Here is a 15236-nt window from a genome sequence, read left to right as displayed (position 1 = left end):
TTTGAAAGAATTAATCGACCCTTGTGGGTCGATAGTGATAAGTGCTGAAATCATCGACCACGCCGGCGAGGTCGGTATCGGGTTCCTGAAGTATTTGGTGTCGCTCTATGGCTAGAGTAATAGAGTCGTCAGGATCGTATACAATGGTTTAAAATGTACATCATGTAAAATCAGTAGAACAGCAAAAGGTTGAGGCCACTTATTTTGTTTTCTCGCCTATAAAAAGGAAAAGAAACATCTTTTTAAGAGTAAGATTCAATATTTATTTTCACTTCCATTAATTTTGAATGAATATGTATTTCACTTTGAACTTCCTGGGAAAAGTAGACAGCTCACTTACTGGCATCAAATTACTTATTTCGTTTTAAGCCTCCTTCGGTTGAAATGTTGACGCTTGATTGACGCTGGGTGCCCGTCGAAAATAATTATCCACTTATTATCTGTAAGCACAGTGTTTATTTACATCACAAGGTTAAGACAGGAACCATACGAGCACAACGTTATTATTTCTATGACTGCGATGTTGCAACGCGTCGTGTGGTCGTCGCGTTAACTCATCTACTCCCTAAAGCTACTTTTACCGTTTTCACGGAGTCCGCTTCGCGTGCATGAGCCATGTCAGTGGCCCTTGGCGGCTCAATAGTAACCCTGATACCAGGGTTGATGAGGTTAGTACTCTTAACCTGAAGATTTGTCAGGAGTGGTTATTTATAGAAGCGACTGCTTCTCACATTTTCCAAACCGAAGAGAAATCCAACCAATTACAGGATAGGTCACATGCCTCCAAAACATAGAGTAGTAGGTGGTTTTCCTTACGATATTTCCTTCACCGCTGTGCACATGACAATTATTTAAGATGCAAACATGAATTAAAGACAAATTGATTTTGATAATTAAAGCACATAATAACGGGTTCTTACCGCGCTTAAATGGGGATATGAGACTTCCGATATTTCGACACTGTTGCAAGTGCCATGAATATCGGGAGTCTCATATCCCCATTTAAGCGCGGTAAGAACCCATTATTATGTGCTTTAATTATGATAATGGTGCTAATTCCTGTAAATACCATCTAATTTTATTTTAAGTTATATTTGTCATTTTCTTATCCGCCGAAAAGGAAAGGGACGGGTAATCGACAAGCATAAAATTTATGGAACACACGTCAATTTTAACCACAAATCTAAACCAACCGTCTAAAAATTTTACGTCAGTCAATAACCCGACACATTAATTTACTCATTCTTCCTAAAATTAAGAGCTGTGAATCATCCGTCCCTTTCCTTTTCGACGGATATGAAAATGACGGATATAACTTAAAATAAAATTAGGCGGTGTCTCCAGGAATCGGGGCCAATAACCGCGTAAACTTAAAACAATGTATAAATTGATTTTGGTTTTGCTGGATTTGAACTTGCGACCTTACAATGGGAATGCCAACCAGGCTAACAATGTTCTTATTATTTATTTCTCTCTCTCTCTCTCTCTATTTAAGAGCTGCGCTCTTGTCGGTGGAGTAATCTCCATTCCTTTCTTCTTCCCGCCAAAACCTTCACCTCCCGATACGACACGACCTGCACCTTTTCTTTTATTTGTTTCATAAATGTTATCTTAGGTCTACCCCTTCCTCTCTTCCCTTCAATTTTCTTCTATAATGTTTATTATAAATGAATCGTGTCGTATCAGGTGGCCAATCATATTCCCTCTTCGGTTCTCTATAGTCTTCAATATGGTTCTCCTTTCTTCAACTCTTTCCAGCACTTTTTCATTTGACACCATTTCTGTCCAGCTTATACCCTCCATCCTTCGCCAACACCACATCTCAAACGCTTCCAATCTCTCTCTGTCTATTATTTATTTATGTGTGTTAAAATTAATGAATAAAAAAGACTTATGATGCATGGAGACTTTGATGAGAGTCGAAGAAGAGATAGAGGTGTGTCAGAATCGTAATAAATGGAATTCCGTGCTCCTTGCCCAACCCAGCAGAAGTAATCGTGGTCTTACGTATGTAGATGCCCCGATTCCTGCAGACCCCTTCTAATCTTATTTTAAGTTATACCCATCTTTTTCTTATCCGCTGAAAAGAATTATTGGCAACAAGTTAATTTTTAAACGAATGAATAACCCGGGCGAATAAAATAGGCATCTCGACAGTATGCAATCCATTTGACGTGCTATCTACTTAACTCTGTCGGGTTATTGGCCGATGTAAAATTTATAGACAATACTTTTGAATTTCTGCTTAAAATTGACGTGTGTTCCATAAATATGCGTCCCTTTCTTTTTCAGCGAATAAGAAAATTACAGGTGTAACTTAAAATAAAATTAGATGGCGTCTGTAGAAGTTAGCACCAATGTGTAATAATAGCGTTTAATATAGTTTATTAAACATAAATACAATTTTACAATGAACATACAGACAATTATAATAATAATATGACAAATTGTCATAATTATGGTCACGGTCACGAGCATTAATATGTATACACTTTGGTACCATGTCACATTAACTTTTTTGACAAATTGAACTGTAAGTCTCACTTTAGTACACATTACATTATTACACATTACACACACACACATATATGTTATGTTTTTATTTGACATTTATGTCAAATATGTTAGTGCGACAGAGTCCTAAAGTGGGTACATTATATTGCTCATGACTGTACTAAGCTCAGCTTGTCTCGCAACGGCCAAATTACGATTTCGTATGTCAAAATTTACGTTGTGTAATTATACTAAAATATGATTTGTAATTTCAGGTATATCGGTACCAGGAACAGTTAAGTCGAAGTTACCGACCAACGACCTCATCCACCCAGAACCGGTAAGTTAATTATTGCTGTTAATTCTAAAGCCAATTAATATTGTCACAGGAATTCACGTTGGATTTTAAAAAGGTATTAACATGCTTACGTAGTTCGGGCGTTGATCATGTTTTGGCTTAGAGACAGGTTAAAATATCTCTCGGAACGGCTAAATGGGCGTTGCCGCTCCGTTCCAACCAGGCTGTCAAACCTACATCGCAACATATCGTGTCGTGTGTCGTTGTGGAAAATAACCGCTTCAACGATGCAACGAAGCCACTGTGGGCTTGCCGTTGCACACCGTTACATCTTGGACACTCCATTCAAAAATAAAATTCATACTGTATCCCACGTAAGTGCGAGCGAGAGCACACAGTTTGTGCACTCTTCCCCTTAATTCTTAACAGTTTATGGTCATTCAAGACTAAAGTAAGACCCACAGGGGGTGAGGAAGGCGCCCGTTACGAATAGGTACGGGGCGGGGAGTTACCGTTATATGTATATGTGTATGTATTCTTTATTCTATAACACGACACTCTACTAGAGATAATAATATAGTTGTTATGTACCAATGAAATGTATGACAATAAACACTGCATCTATTAGTCAAAGTACCTATGCGTTATTCGTCGCGTCTACATAGATAACGTAACTCATGCAAATACACCTACAAGGTTTTACTTTTTTTGTTCTTATTATGAATATTACGATAGTCACCGTTATCTTCTTTCGTGCGTCATCGCGGGGATATGTAGGTACATTACATGTCTTTGACGATATACTAATTAAGTAAATAGTGGCCGGGAACAGTAGCTTTTAGTACTTTGTTGAACAATCCGGTGATCCTGTCTGCAATGTCCTAACTAAACAAAGGACAGTCTCACAAAGAGAATTTGGATTTACCAGAAAGTGATAATTTTGACGTCAAAAGCCAGTTTATCACTAACCAAAAGGGCAAAAATGATACTTTTAATATTTTGGGTTCCAAGTGTAAACCATACGAATGTGAGCAACATCAAAATTGTGGGTCTTCCTAGATACTGTAGCGCGTTAAGGATGTTCGCGGCGGCGCGTATAAGTACGCACAATTATACGCAAACGCACCGCTTTCCTGATGCGCAGATGCAGTTCCAATAGTAAAGCGGTTCTGCAGTGCGGTGTCCAGAAAGCGGTCATTACACTACGTAATCCACTCAGAACCAATACCACAACCCGGATACTTCACACAAAACTTCACGTTTTACACAGACACTACACATTAACTTTATCGTACACGCGCATCTATGTGTGTGACGTCTGACGCCATACGATTGAAGACTTAACTACGTCCTAGGGGGGGTTAAACCTAGCTCAGACGCTGGTGGAGAGAGTTACCTATACGTAGTATTTTTTCCTTATTCTATGCCGACACGTCAAGGTCACATCGAAATAGGGGAAATCGACGCTATAAGACTAGCTGGATTGGTTACCATGGTTACGCCGGACCAATTAGCTATTAGACTACACAATCCTAATCGCCGTGTCCGCGAGCTTGACGAATAGAGTAGGTGGACCGCTGAAGACATTAGCTGATAAGCTGAGCAATCTGGCTTATCTATTTGACGACACTGGAATACGATCCACCTAACCTTTTAAATATACCAGCATTGTATTTCTAGTTGTCTGTGTGTACTGTAATTTTATTGTGTTTTGGTAATAACTTAACTTTTTATGGGCATGTTTTTTTATTTTATTTATTTAATTCAATATCGGCGTCGATCCATTGAATGAAACACTTTCTAAAATTAATAAGTTTGTTTTTATTTATAAGTTAATTTATTATATATTTTTTTATTCACTGAAAAGGAAACGGATGCATGATTTAGAGCTGTTAATTTTAAAATGTAACCACGTAACTCGTACCGTACCTATCAATTAAGTATACCGCTGTGGCGCGATGGGTGAGGATGGAGTCCCGACATGCCGGCAGAGTAGTGGGATGATTGGTAATAACGACGAAAAATAACGTATTAAATTCAGCAGGAATATCCAGTTAATTAACAATACTTCACAAACAAATTATAACGATGCTTAGATATAAGAGCAAATACAAAATTAGAGGTCACGGCCAGAGCTAAACAGTATAATATACGTATATTTATGTTGTTCTTATGAAGGTCGGGGATGCAATGAGTCAGTGTAAAATGAACGGAAATACGGAATGGAATGAGAATTTCGAAATTTAAAATGACTGACTGACTGATGTTTGTTCTCTGCTAGTATTATTATTTCACGTGAACCTAATTCGATTCATGAAGGTAATGAAGAGTTTGACCACAATTATATATCCCGTCGTTTTTCTTTACAGGGGATTTGCAAGCGAGAAGTATGGCTTAAAATAGGAATGAATATTTAAGAAATGTCTGCTTTCGGAGATGATAAGGAAATTGACGATCTTCAAAGAACTTTATATAATAATGCGACAGTAACTCCGTGTGTTAGTTTTTCGCGCTTCAACTGCTATACTGGTTTAAATTAATTAAGAACGAGAATAGAAAGATCCCAAGATAGATATCCCTTCTCTCTCTTTATTTAAGAGCTGCGCTCTTGTCGGTGGAGTAATTGCCTTCGTTACTCCATAAAGTATTTTATCTATCTATCTATAGAGCGTGGTGAACGGTGGGAAATCCCTTCAGGGGATAAAAACTGGATGAAACGTGTTGAGGACGATAACCGAAGCATAGAATAAGGAATAATACTACGGCCGCGCGGATAAAGTCGCGCAAAGCTAGTATATTATGATCTATTACCCGTTGTAAACATCAGAGATATCCTACTTTTGTTTTCCCGAAAATGGGAAAATAAATGGCTTCAGTAATGTTGTTCACCAGTAGGAGCAACAAGCCCTCTAAGTGCTTCAGTAATTACGTCATCATTACGTTATTAACGGCCTCTGTGGTCCAGTGGTTGAGCGTTGGGCTCACAATCCCGAGATCCCAGGTTCGAATCCCGGTAGGGACATATCACAAAAATCACTTTCTGATCCCTAGTTTGGTTAGGACATTACAGGCTGATCACCTGATTGTCCGAAAGTAAGATGAACCGTGCCTCGGACGGCACGTTAAGCCGTTGGTCCTGGTTACAACTTACTGATGTAAGTGACTAATCGTTACATGAGCCATGTCAGAGGCCTTTGGCGGCTCAATAATAACCCTGACACCAGGGTTGATGAGGTTGGTATTCCACCTCACAACCCACACGATAAGAAGAAGTAAGGGAAAAACCCTCTAAATGCTTTAGTTAATACGTCATGATTACGTTATCATAGTATAATTTATATCTATTGGCACAAACGTCTAATGACCACAAATCAATATAATATAATATTAAATAGAACCTACCAATTGAAATATTCTGAGCAGAGGTATTCATTGAGAATTATATCTCAAGTATGGCCCCGGTTCCTGCAGACACCTAATTTTATTTTTTAAGTTATACCCGTAATTTTCTTATCCGCCGAAAAGGAAAGGAATGGATGATTGACAACTGTTAATTTTAATGAATGAATAATCCGAACGAATCAAAGAGGTACCTTGTTGGTATGCAAACCGTTTGATGTGTGCTGTCAACTTCATTAGGTCGCCAATATAAAATTTTAGACGGTTGTTTTATTTTTGTGCCTTTTAAATTGACGTGTGTTCCATAAATTTTTTGCCTGTCGATTACCCGTCCCTTTCCTTTTCGGCGGATAAGAAAATGATAGGTATAACATAAAATAAAATTACACGGTGTGTACTAGAACCAGCACCAATATGTCTCTTAAATACATAAAGGAACCAAATTGTAACCGTAAATATTTGTCGCTATGCGGAAAATCATATCGTCACTGAAAAGGCAAAATTACGTCAGCGGTAAGAGGTTATTTCATTTTCAACTTTTTACCCATTTATCCAATTTAGATGACGTCAACGTAAAAATAGGTATATCGTTTTTTTCATGTTCAACGCCTTGCAATAGTCTTAGCAACGTCTAGATTATGATTATAGCATATAGTAATATGATTTATATTATCTCAATATGGACTGCTATTTTTTGAGGAGCTCGGTGGCGCAGCGGTAAACGCGTTCGGTCTGCGATTGTTGAAGTTAAGCAACTTTCGCAAAGGCCGGTCATAGGATGGGTGACCAAAAAAAAAAGTTTTTATCTCGAGCTCCTCCGTGCTTCGGAAGGCACGTTAAGCCGTTGGTCCCGGCTGCATTGGCAGTCGTTAATAACCATCAATCAGCACTGGGCCCGCCTGATGGTTTAAGGCCCGATCTCCCTATCCATCCATAGGGAAGGCCCGTGCCCCAGCAGTGGGGACGTTAATGGGCTGATGATGATGACTGCTATTTTAGAATAGAATAGAAATCATTTATTTTAGATATAAGTAGGTATAGGTACACAGTAGGAGTGAACACAATAATTAAACTTTATTTCTAAAAAGGGACGTCAGCTCAGCAAAATGTTGAGACACTCCGACATTGACAGAGTGCTGTTTTAGTTTATTAGGAGTGACTGGTACTTGGAGTGATATTTGTAGAGCATAAAATTATCTACAAGTTTTGACTCAACTGAAAAAAGGAGCATGTGTAAGTACGTCTGTTTTCTCCTAATTTCTAAACTACTTGTCAGATTTTAACACACGAGGTGTCTCGAGAAGCCTTTTGATTTTCTAGTGGTTAAAGGGCATGTATGTAACGTCATGAAAAATTCAATGTGGCGCCCTCTAGAGGCATAAAAAATGTCCAAGGTTATTATAATCGGTATCAATATCAAAGGGCTTAATTTGCCCATTTCAAACATGTACGGTCACGAGCATTAATATGTATACACTTTGGTACCATGTCACATTAACTTTTTTGACAAATTGAACTGTAAGTCTCACTAAATGTCACATATGTTAGTGCGACAGAGTCCTAAAGTGGGTACATTATATTGCTCATGAGTCATGATTGTACATAATACTAGCTGCTACTTGAGGCATTGTTTGTATTTAAGTACTCAATAAATACATTGCTCAGACTTTACAGCTTACCTACAGCTCATTGCCTATGGCTATCACCTAAACACCATTCGGAAGAATTTCCGAGAAATATTTTCTTGTTTTTATACTTTTTCGGACAATCAGGGGCCGAGCCTGCAATGTTCTTACCAAACAATGTCATAAGCCCAACCATTAGACCACTGGAGGCTGTTAATATTGTCATACATAAACAGCCTACATATGTCCCACTGCTGGGCACAGGCCTTCCCTCAATCAACCGGACGGGGTTCGGAGTATACTCCACCACGCTGCTCCACTGCAGGTTGGTGGAGGTATTTAGGCTAGTAACTCAGGACTAACGGCTTAGCATGCCTTCCGAAGCACGGAATCATCTCATCCATCATACCTACTTTAAATACTTAATTATATACCTCTTTTTGAAGTCGGTTAAAAATAAACTGTGTAAGCATGTTAATTAATCCTGCGCGGACAGTTTCCTATATAGTCGTATCCAGTAGCATCCAAAAGGCACAATTATCTGTGTTGTTCACACTGAACTCAGAGTTGAGAAAAAATTTCACCATAAATTACGAACAAAACAAAAGCAATGAAAAACAAGTACCATTTTGTGCCTCGCAAACGTGATAAGAGGACTTTCCTTGAGTGTTATTATTAAATAAAACATTTTCCTTTAATATTATATTACCTATACACGTTCATTAGTAGATAGGTGAAATTATCGAAGATTACACTTTATCATATGTATTAGATACAAATACAAAGTTACATTTAAGTGTGAAAAAATAGAATCCAAAATCGTTGAGAAATGTGAGACATACAGCCGCATAAAGTAAGATATAAAGTGTTAAATACAATTACATTTTTTACATTGCGGAGACCGTGTGTAACTTGAACAGAAATATTTTGTGGCTTCATAATGGTGACGCAATGAACACGAAAATGTAATTGCCCCTGGACATCCAAACACAAAATGGCGGGTGTGGTGTTTGTGCGATATCTCCGATTACGACACATGCGATAGAGCAAAGTGGTAAAGAAATACAAAGAAGGCAGACCCCACCATCAGATGGGAATAGTCACCTCCCTAAACACCCTGTACACATTCATAAAGAAAACTCTTAGGATCCCTCTCACGCACTCAACACCGGGTTTTGCGGCATTTGTTGCCCGAAGTTCGAAAAAAATAAATTAAAGTTCTTTAACTTCCATGTATAAAGTCTCTACGTTCGGAAACTCACAATCCAAGTTCTAAAGTTTCTACGAAGTGTTCTATGTCCGTTTCTGTATTTCAAAGTGTCAATTTACATCCTCATCGGTCCAGCAAGGCGTGAAAATATGAGGAAAGATACTTTAACTTAATATTTGTTAGGGACATATTTTTTCGTTATTTATTGTGGTTTTTCCTTCGGTTACATGAACTACTTACAAAGAGAAGACTAAATCGAGAAAGTTTGATTCGGACTGGACTTGAACCCGTAGCTCTTGTCAAACCGGAATAAGCGTGCCGTACGTGGGAGTCTCGTCCGACTCAGACTTCTTCGATTTAATTTTCTCTTTGTATCTCTTAGCCACAGCCTCCGTGGTCTAGAGTTAGAGCGTTAGGCTCACGATCTGGAGATCCGAGTTCGATTCCCGATGGGGACATTGTCGAAATCACTTTGTGAGACTGTCCTTTGTTTGGTTTGTACTTTTCGGGCTTGAATTCCCTGATTGTCCGAAAAAGTAAGATGATTCCGTGCTTCGGAGGGCACGTTAAGCCGTTGGTCCCAGCTATTAGCCGAAAAAACACCTCCACCAACCCGCATTGGAGCGGCGTGGTGGAGTATACTCCATACCCCTTCCGGTTGATTGAGGGGAGGCCTGTGCCCAGCAGTGGGACGTATATAGGCTGTTTATGTATGTTATGTATCTCTTAGCACGGGCGAGTGATATCAAAACAAAATCCATTATTCACTACTCATCTGGGAACATAAATTTAAATTGAAGTATGTACCTATTGTTAAATAGAAATAAATCGATCGACCGAATCGAGATTCGGTCGATCGATTCATCACTATGCTAATGAACGCCACAACACTAGCTGACATACTTTGACTGATCTAATTTTTACCGCGAATTGAGGCATTGTAAAATGTTATCTTTATTGATTTATAATCACTAATTGGATACTTGACAATTGTAACAATAAAATAAATCATGTCGGATATGGTAGTTTATCATTTAACGATAATTATCCAATAGTTTTTTTTTTTATTAAAATCATTTTGAAATATTTTTGTTTTACAAAATAAGAATGCAATTTGTTATCTGTGTATTACAAGACCCGAAACAGGGGCGGCCATGATCGAGCTTCGAGTGACGTCACATTTCTCAAAACAATCAAAAACTATCTGTCGGGTTTCAAGTTATACTGGGGGCTTAAAATGGCCACATCGAAACACATTGACATTGACAGTTTTACTTATTGAAATGTCACATCACTGGGCAAAAAGTCCAAATTACCAACAATTTTCGCGCGCAATTTAAAATTAATGAAGATAAATATGGTTTCTTTTTCTATTATAAAGCTTTTTTGAGAAAATAAAATATTTTAAGAGGTATTAAAAATAAGCGTTTGTATTTTTGTAAATACTTATCCTAGTAGCCAATTGTCCTGAACTGGTCGTTCTGTTTAATATTATGTATAAAACAATTAATAGGATTGAAATATGGTAAAATATCGTAATGCGTAAATTGCTGTCTTCATCAATATCAGTGATTCGATTGTTGAATTAATCCTCAACACAGATACGACACGTGTTCCATTTTACCCGAGTATGTGCTTGATGTCAATATTGAAAATTTTTGATGACCGTTACCACGGGTTTCTACTTTATGTTTACCTATATAGCTTTATTTCATTTCACTGTGTACGGTCACGAATACTAATATTTATAGACCTTGAAACCATATCACATTAACTTTTTTGACAAATTAAACAGTAAGTATTATTAAATGTCAAATATGATAGTGCGAAAGGGTTCTAAATTCAATTCAATTCAAATTATTTATTTCAGATTAATGTCCATAATTATAAGTACATTAGATTAGATTCCATTATTAAAATTAAATTACATAAAATCAAATAATATAAAGTGAAAAAAAAGAAGAAAGCTGATGTCATTTGAATTTGTAAAGATGTCAAAGAATAACGTGATAACGTCAGAATGTAAAATAACACTTGAGACCAGACTTGAGACAGAAAAGTACTTGAGACGAATGCTATACAAACAGGACTTGGTGTGTAGTGACAAATAGAATCCTAACTTTCAATCAATGGTCTCTAATTTGTTGACATTGAAAAGATTTCATAGTAGATCAGTAAGTATTTGAAATTAATACTCTGAAACAAAATTCACAGAACGGACCCTCAGAAATGTTACATAAAGTCTATTTCCAATCTGCTTAGCGAGTATTGGAAAAATCTAAGTGCGCAAACAAGTAACGGCCTCTGTGGTCCAGTGGTTGAGCGTTAGGTTCACGATACGAAGGTCCCAGGTTCGAATCCCGGTGGGGAAATATCACAAAAAATACTTTGTGATCCCTAGTTTGGTTAAGACATAACATGCTGATCACCTGATTGTCCGAAAGTAAGATGATCAGTTCTTCGGAAGGCACGTTAAGCCATTGGTCCCGGTTACTACTTCCTGATATGAGTAAGTAGTCGTTACATGAGTCATGTTAGGGGCCTTTGTCGGCTTAATAGTAACCCTGACACCAGGGTTGATGAGGTTGGCAATCCATCCCACAACCCACACGAGAGAAGAAGATCAAGTAAATAATGTTGTTCTTCTTGATTCAGTGAATAGTTCGGATGATTAGAAGTGACTGCTGCTTATGTTGTTTCTTGAGCTTGTTGCTTTTGTAAGTTATACAGGGTGTTAGTGACATCGTAACGAAAACTTTGAGGGATGATTCAGGCCATGATTCTGAGTTGATATCAAGTGGAATTTTCCGTCGCAAAAGTATGGAACGGAAAATAATTTAAATAAGCTCTAAAAATTTCATGACTTCTCCGACAGGAAATTCCACTTGATATCGACTCAGAATCATGGTCTGAATCATTCCCTTCAGTATTCGTTACAGTGTCACTAACACCCATACCTACTTGTATGGCTACTGTATGTACTTGTATGGGGTGTAAGTGACATCGTAACGAATACTGAAAGGGATGATTCGGCTGATTATTCTGAGTTAATATCAAGTGGAATTTTCCATCGCAAAAGTATAGAATTGATTGGGGTAGCGAGGCGAGGGAATTGATCAGGGAGATCGGCCGGAGACTCAAAGTCAGAGGGGGTGACCCTAGGTCTGCGGCTTACCTGGTCCAACGCCTGTCAGTGGCTGTGCAACGGGGCAATGCCGCTAGTGTAATGGGTTCGTTTGGACCAGGTCAGAATCAGAACACTTAATCGCGTAGTTGGACGTGACGAAGTTACGTATGTTTCTGATTATGTGACAGATTGTATTATCTTAAGTATAATAATAATGTAATTTTATTGAAAATAATTTAAAAAAACTAAACAAATAACATGAATTTTGCGACGGAAAATTCCACTTGATATTAACTCAGAATCATGGTCTGAATCATCCGTCTGAGTATTCGTTACGATGTCACTAACACCCTGTATATAACTCACATACATAAGAATATACTTTTGAACATTTCTCCCGCGTACATAATGTTTATACGTAGTGTACAGGTTTATTACCTTCCGAGGAACACTAATATGTTATTACTCGAGTTTATAGTCAGGTTTAGCAAGTATTCTGTTTTTATTCATTTTTAATTTTTACATATTATTTTCTTTTTTCTCAAGTACTTTACATTACGGTTTAGGTACGTAATTATGTGCTTGTTTTTTGATTCCCCAAGCGGCTGCAGCTAAAATCAGCGTCATAGTCAAGCTACAGCTAGGCCGTGACATTTGCTGAGCTGAAGCCGTTTCGGCATTATGTATAATTATTATTAAGTAATTTAATTACCTAAATATGTTTCTTATATGCTGAATAAATATTTTTTCTTTCTTTCTTTCTTTCAATCAATCTCACCTCGTGAAACTTTTCGTTCGAAACGCGATTGCAATTTTAACCCCTATTTTGCATTTTAACAATGTTCGATTCTATTGACTCTTATGAAATTATTTACATGTACATAAATTGGTTACCTATATAAGTAGTCTATTCCACATCTTAGTTTCATGCTAGATACAATAAAAACCATAAAATAACCATTGGGAACATAGAGTTCAACGACCTTAAAATAACTATATTCGAAATATGCACAGACGATGAATATTTAACATTTATTGTACTGTTTACATAAATTAGATGAGACAGAGTACGTCAATAACCTCGGAAAAATAAATAGTTTCGGAATTTTTGTCTGAAAAAATATTTGCTTTGTCGTCAAAGAGTCTGTACTCGTATGCATACACATAGCACACCCGGACATTCCTTACAAAATTTCATTCTTACCTTGTGTCGTCTTACGTCTTTCTTATTCTATCTGTCTGCGCTCAGTCACAGCCGAAGGACGTAATATACGATCCCGATGACCCGATTACGTTAACCATAGAGGCGGCCAATCAGATCGCGACACCAAACACTTCAGAACTTCGATACCGACCCCGCCGGCGTATCGACGATTTTCCTCAATCAGCGCTTATCGCTATCGACTCACTAGGGTCGATTAATTCTTTCAAATGTTTTTCCTCCCAAACGACGCCCTGAGCCAAGTTTCGCGCCCAACTGGGCAGGCCTGTTGTCTTAAATGTTGTACTGGGTGAGAGCCTTCGGCGCTTCCGATTTGCAGTAGTAAGCACAACAGAACTCTTCCGAATCGTACGCGCTGTTAGAATTTCCAGATTTTATATATAATTACAATCCCTACCTTTTATATAAAAGGTATAACAGATACGGTTGACTTTTATTAGGTTTTTTATTGTTAATAAGTGGTAAAAGAATTCGCCAATTTACGCGAATAAGGAAATGTTTTTGCACTTGAAATCTCGTTGGAATGTAACCTCCTTTTTATTACCTCCTTGTGTGGAGCATCGCGTTCGTATTGTGAGTAAACGTGAGCTTTATACCAATATAAATGATTACACATGAATTCTGACTGGGACGTGCGAATATACGGCGAACCATGATATAAGAAAACCAGGTATGCTCAAAAGTGACAAACTTTTGACATATCAAGGTTAGCCCAGCTGACGTCATCTCAGCCTGCGTTTGCCATTTCGGAAAAAGTAAATTACCCACGGCCCACGAACAATGTTTTTAATGTACTTTGCAAGGAAATTTTGAACGTTTAGTAACAGATTTACTTACAGTTTTAATGATTTTATATATGTGACATGTAATAGTAAGTAAACACTTTCTATTACTGTCTGTAATTCACTTAATTTTCAATAATAAAGTTTACGTCCTTGGAATGTTGAAATATCAATTAATGGTTTAATCGTAATATAATCACCTACGTCATCAAAGGGCGGATTGTCATAGGATTGAGCATAACTGATTTTCTTGCATCATGCGGCGATAGCTATTCAGAATTCCGTAGTCTCTACCTATTCCAATGGGGAAAATGTATGTGATCATGACCATTACGTCATCAGGTGTCAACTTGATACGCTCCAAGCTGAAGCTCGAAATATATCACACAGTAGTCACTTGGGAATGCTTATTTATTGAATGCTTAGGCGCTACTAAAACTGATTATTATTGGAACATTTTCCTGTTTTCCAGAAAGAACGTGATATTTGAAATACTCTCAGTTACTTATTATTAATGAATGTTTGTTTTTTTGTGGTTGTACCAACGTGTGTGTGTGTGTGTGTTTCTGTGTTGTTACGGACATCGTGACGAAATCTTTAAACGACGATTCAGACCATGATTATGAGTTATATCAAGTAGAGTTTTCTAGTGTAAAAGTATGGAATTGAAATTAATAAAAAAACGAAAAATTCCACTTGATATTAACTCCGAATCATGGTCTAAATCATCCCGTTTAGTATTCGGAACAATGTTACTTAGGCCTCAAACTGGATGACAGCGGCAGCGGCGCGGCGGCGGCGGCGGTGCGGGGAGCGGCGCGTTCAAATGCTAAGATTTATATTGAAGTGTTCTCGATGGCTGCGGCGCGGGGGGCGGGGTACGAGCGGTGCGCTCTAGTCGAGCGGTGTCTCTGCGTTTGAAACTCGCCTTTTTGTTTCCTTTGTTCATTATAGGGATTCAGATCTTCTTTTGCCCATAATAAATCGTACGAAACAAAAGAACCACAATCGAAAATGCGTTGTCGCCGTTTTGACATCGCGTTCATTTGAGACACAACTCTATACCGCCACAACACCGCA

General features: G+C 37.9%; 1 protein-coding gene across 1 annotated transcript in view; it reads left to right on the top strand.

The window, feature by feature from the left end:
- The window catches only part of LOC126370574 (adipokinetic hormone/corazonin-related peptide receptor variant I-like), a 131313-nt gene that overhangs the window by 104826 nt on the left and 11251 nt on the right, over positions 1–15236 (top strand). Inside the window, exon 7 of the mRNA XM_050015518.1 lies at positions 2769–2833. Within this exon, the coding sequence (XP_049871475.1) occupies positions 2769–2833 (65 nt within the window). The remainder of the gene's footprint in view (positions 1–2768; positions 2834–15236) is intronic.

This window comes from Pectinophora gossypiella, chromosome 11 (genome assembly GCF_024362695.1).
Source record: "Pectinophora gossypiella chromosome 11, ilPecGoss1.1, whole genome shotgun sequence".
In the NCBI taxonomy this organism is placed as follows: domain Eukaryota; kingdom Metazoa; phylum Arthropoda; class Insecta; order Lepidoptera; family Gelechiidae; genus Pectinophora; species Pectinophora gossypiella.
The sequence above is the reverse complement of the archived record's forward strand: the minus strand, read 5'-3'. Positions and strand labels throughout refer to the sequence as shown.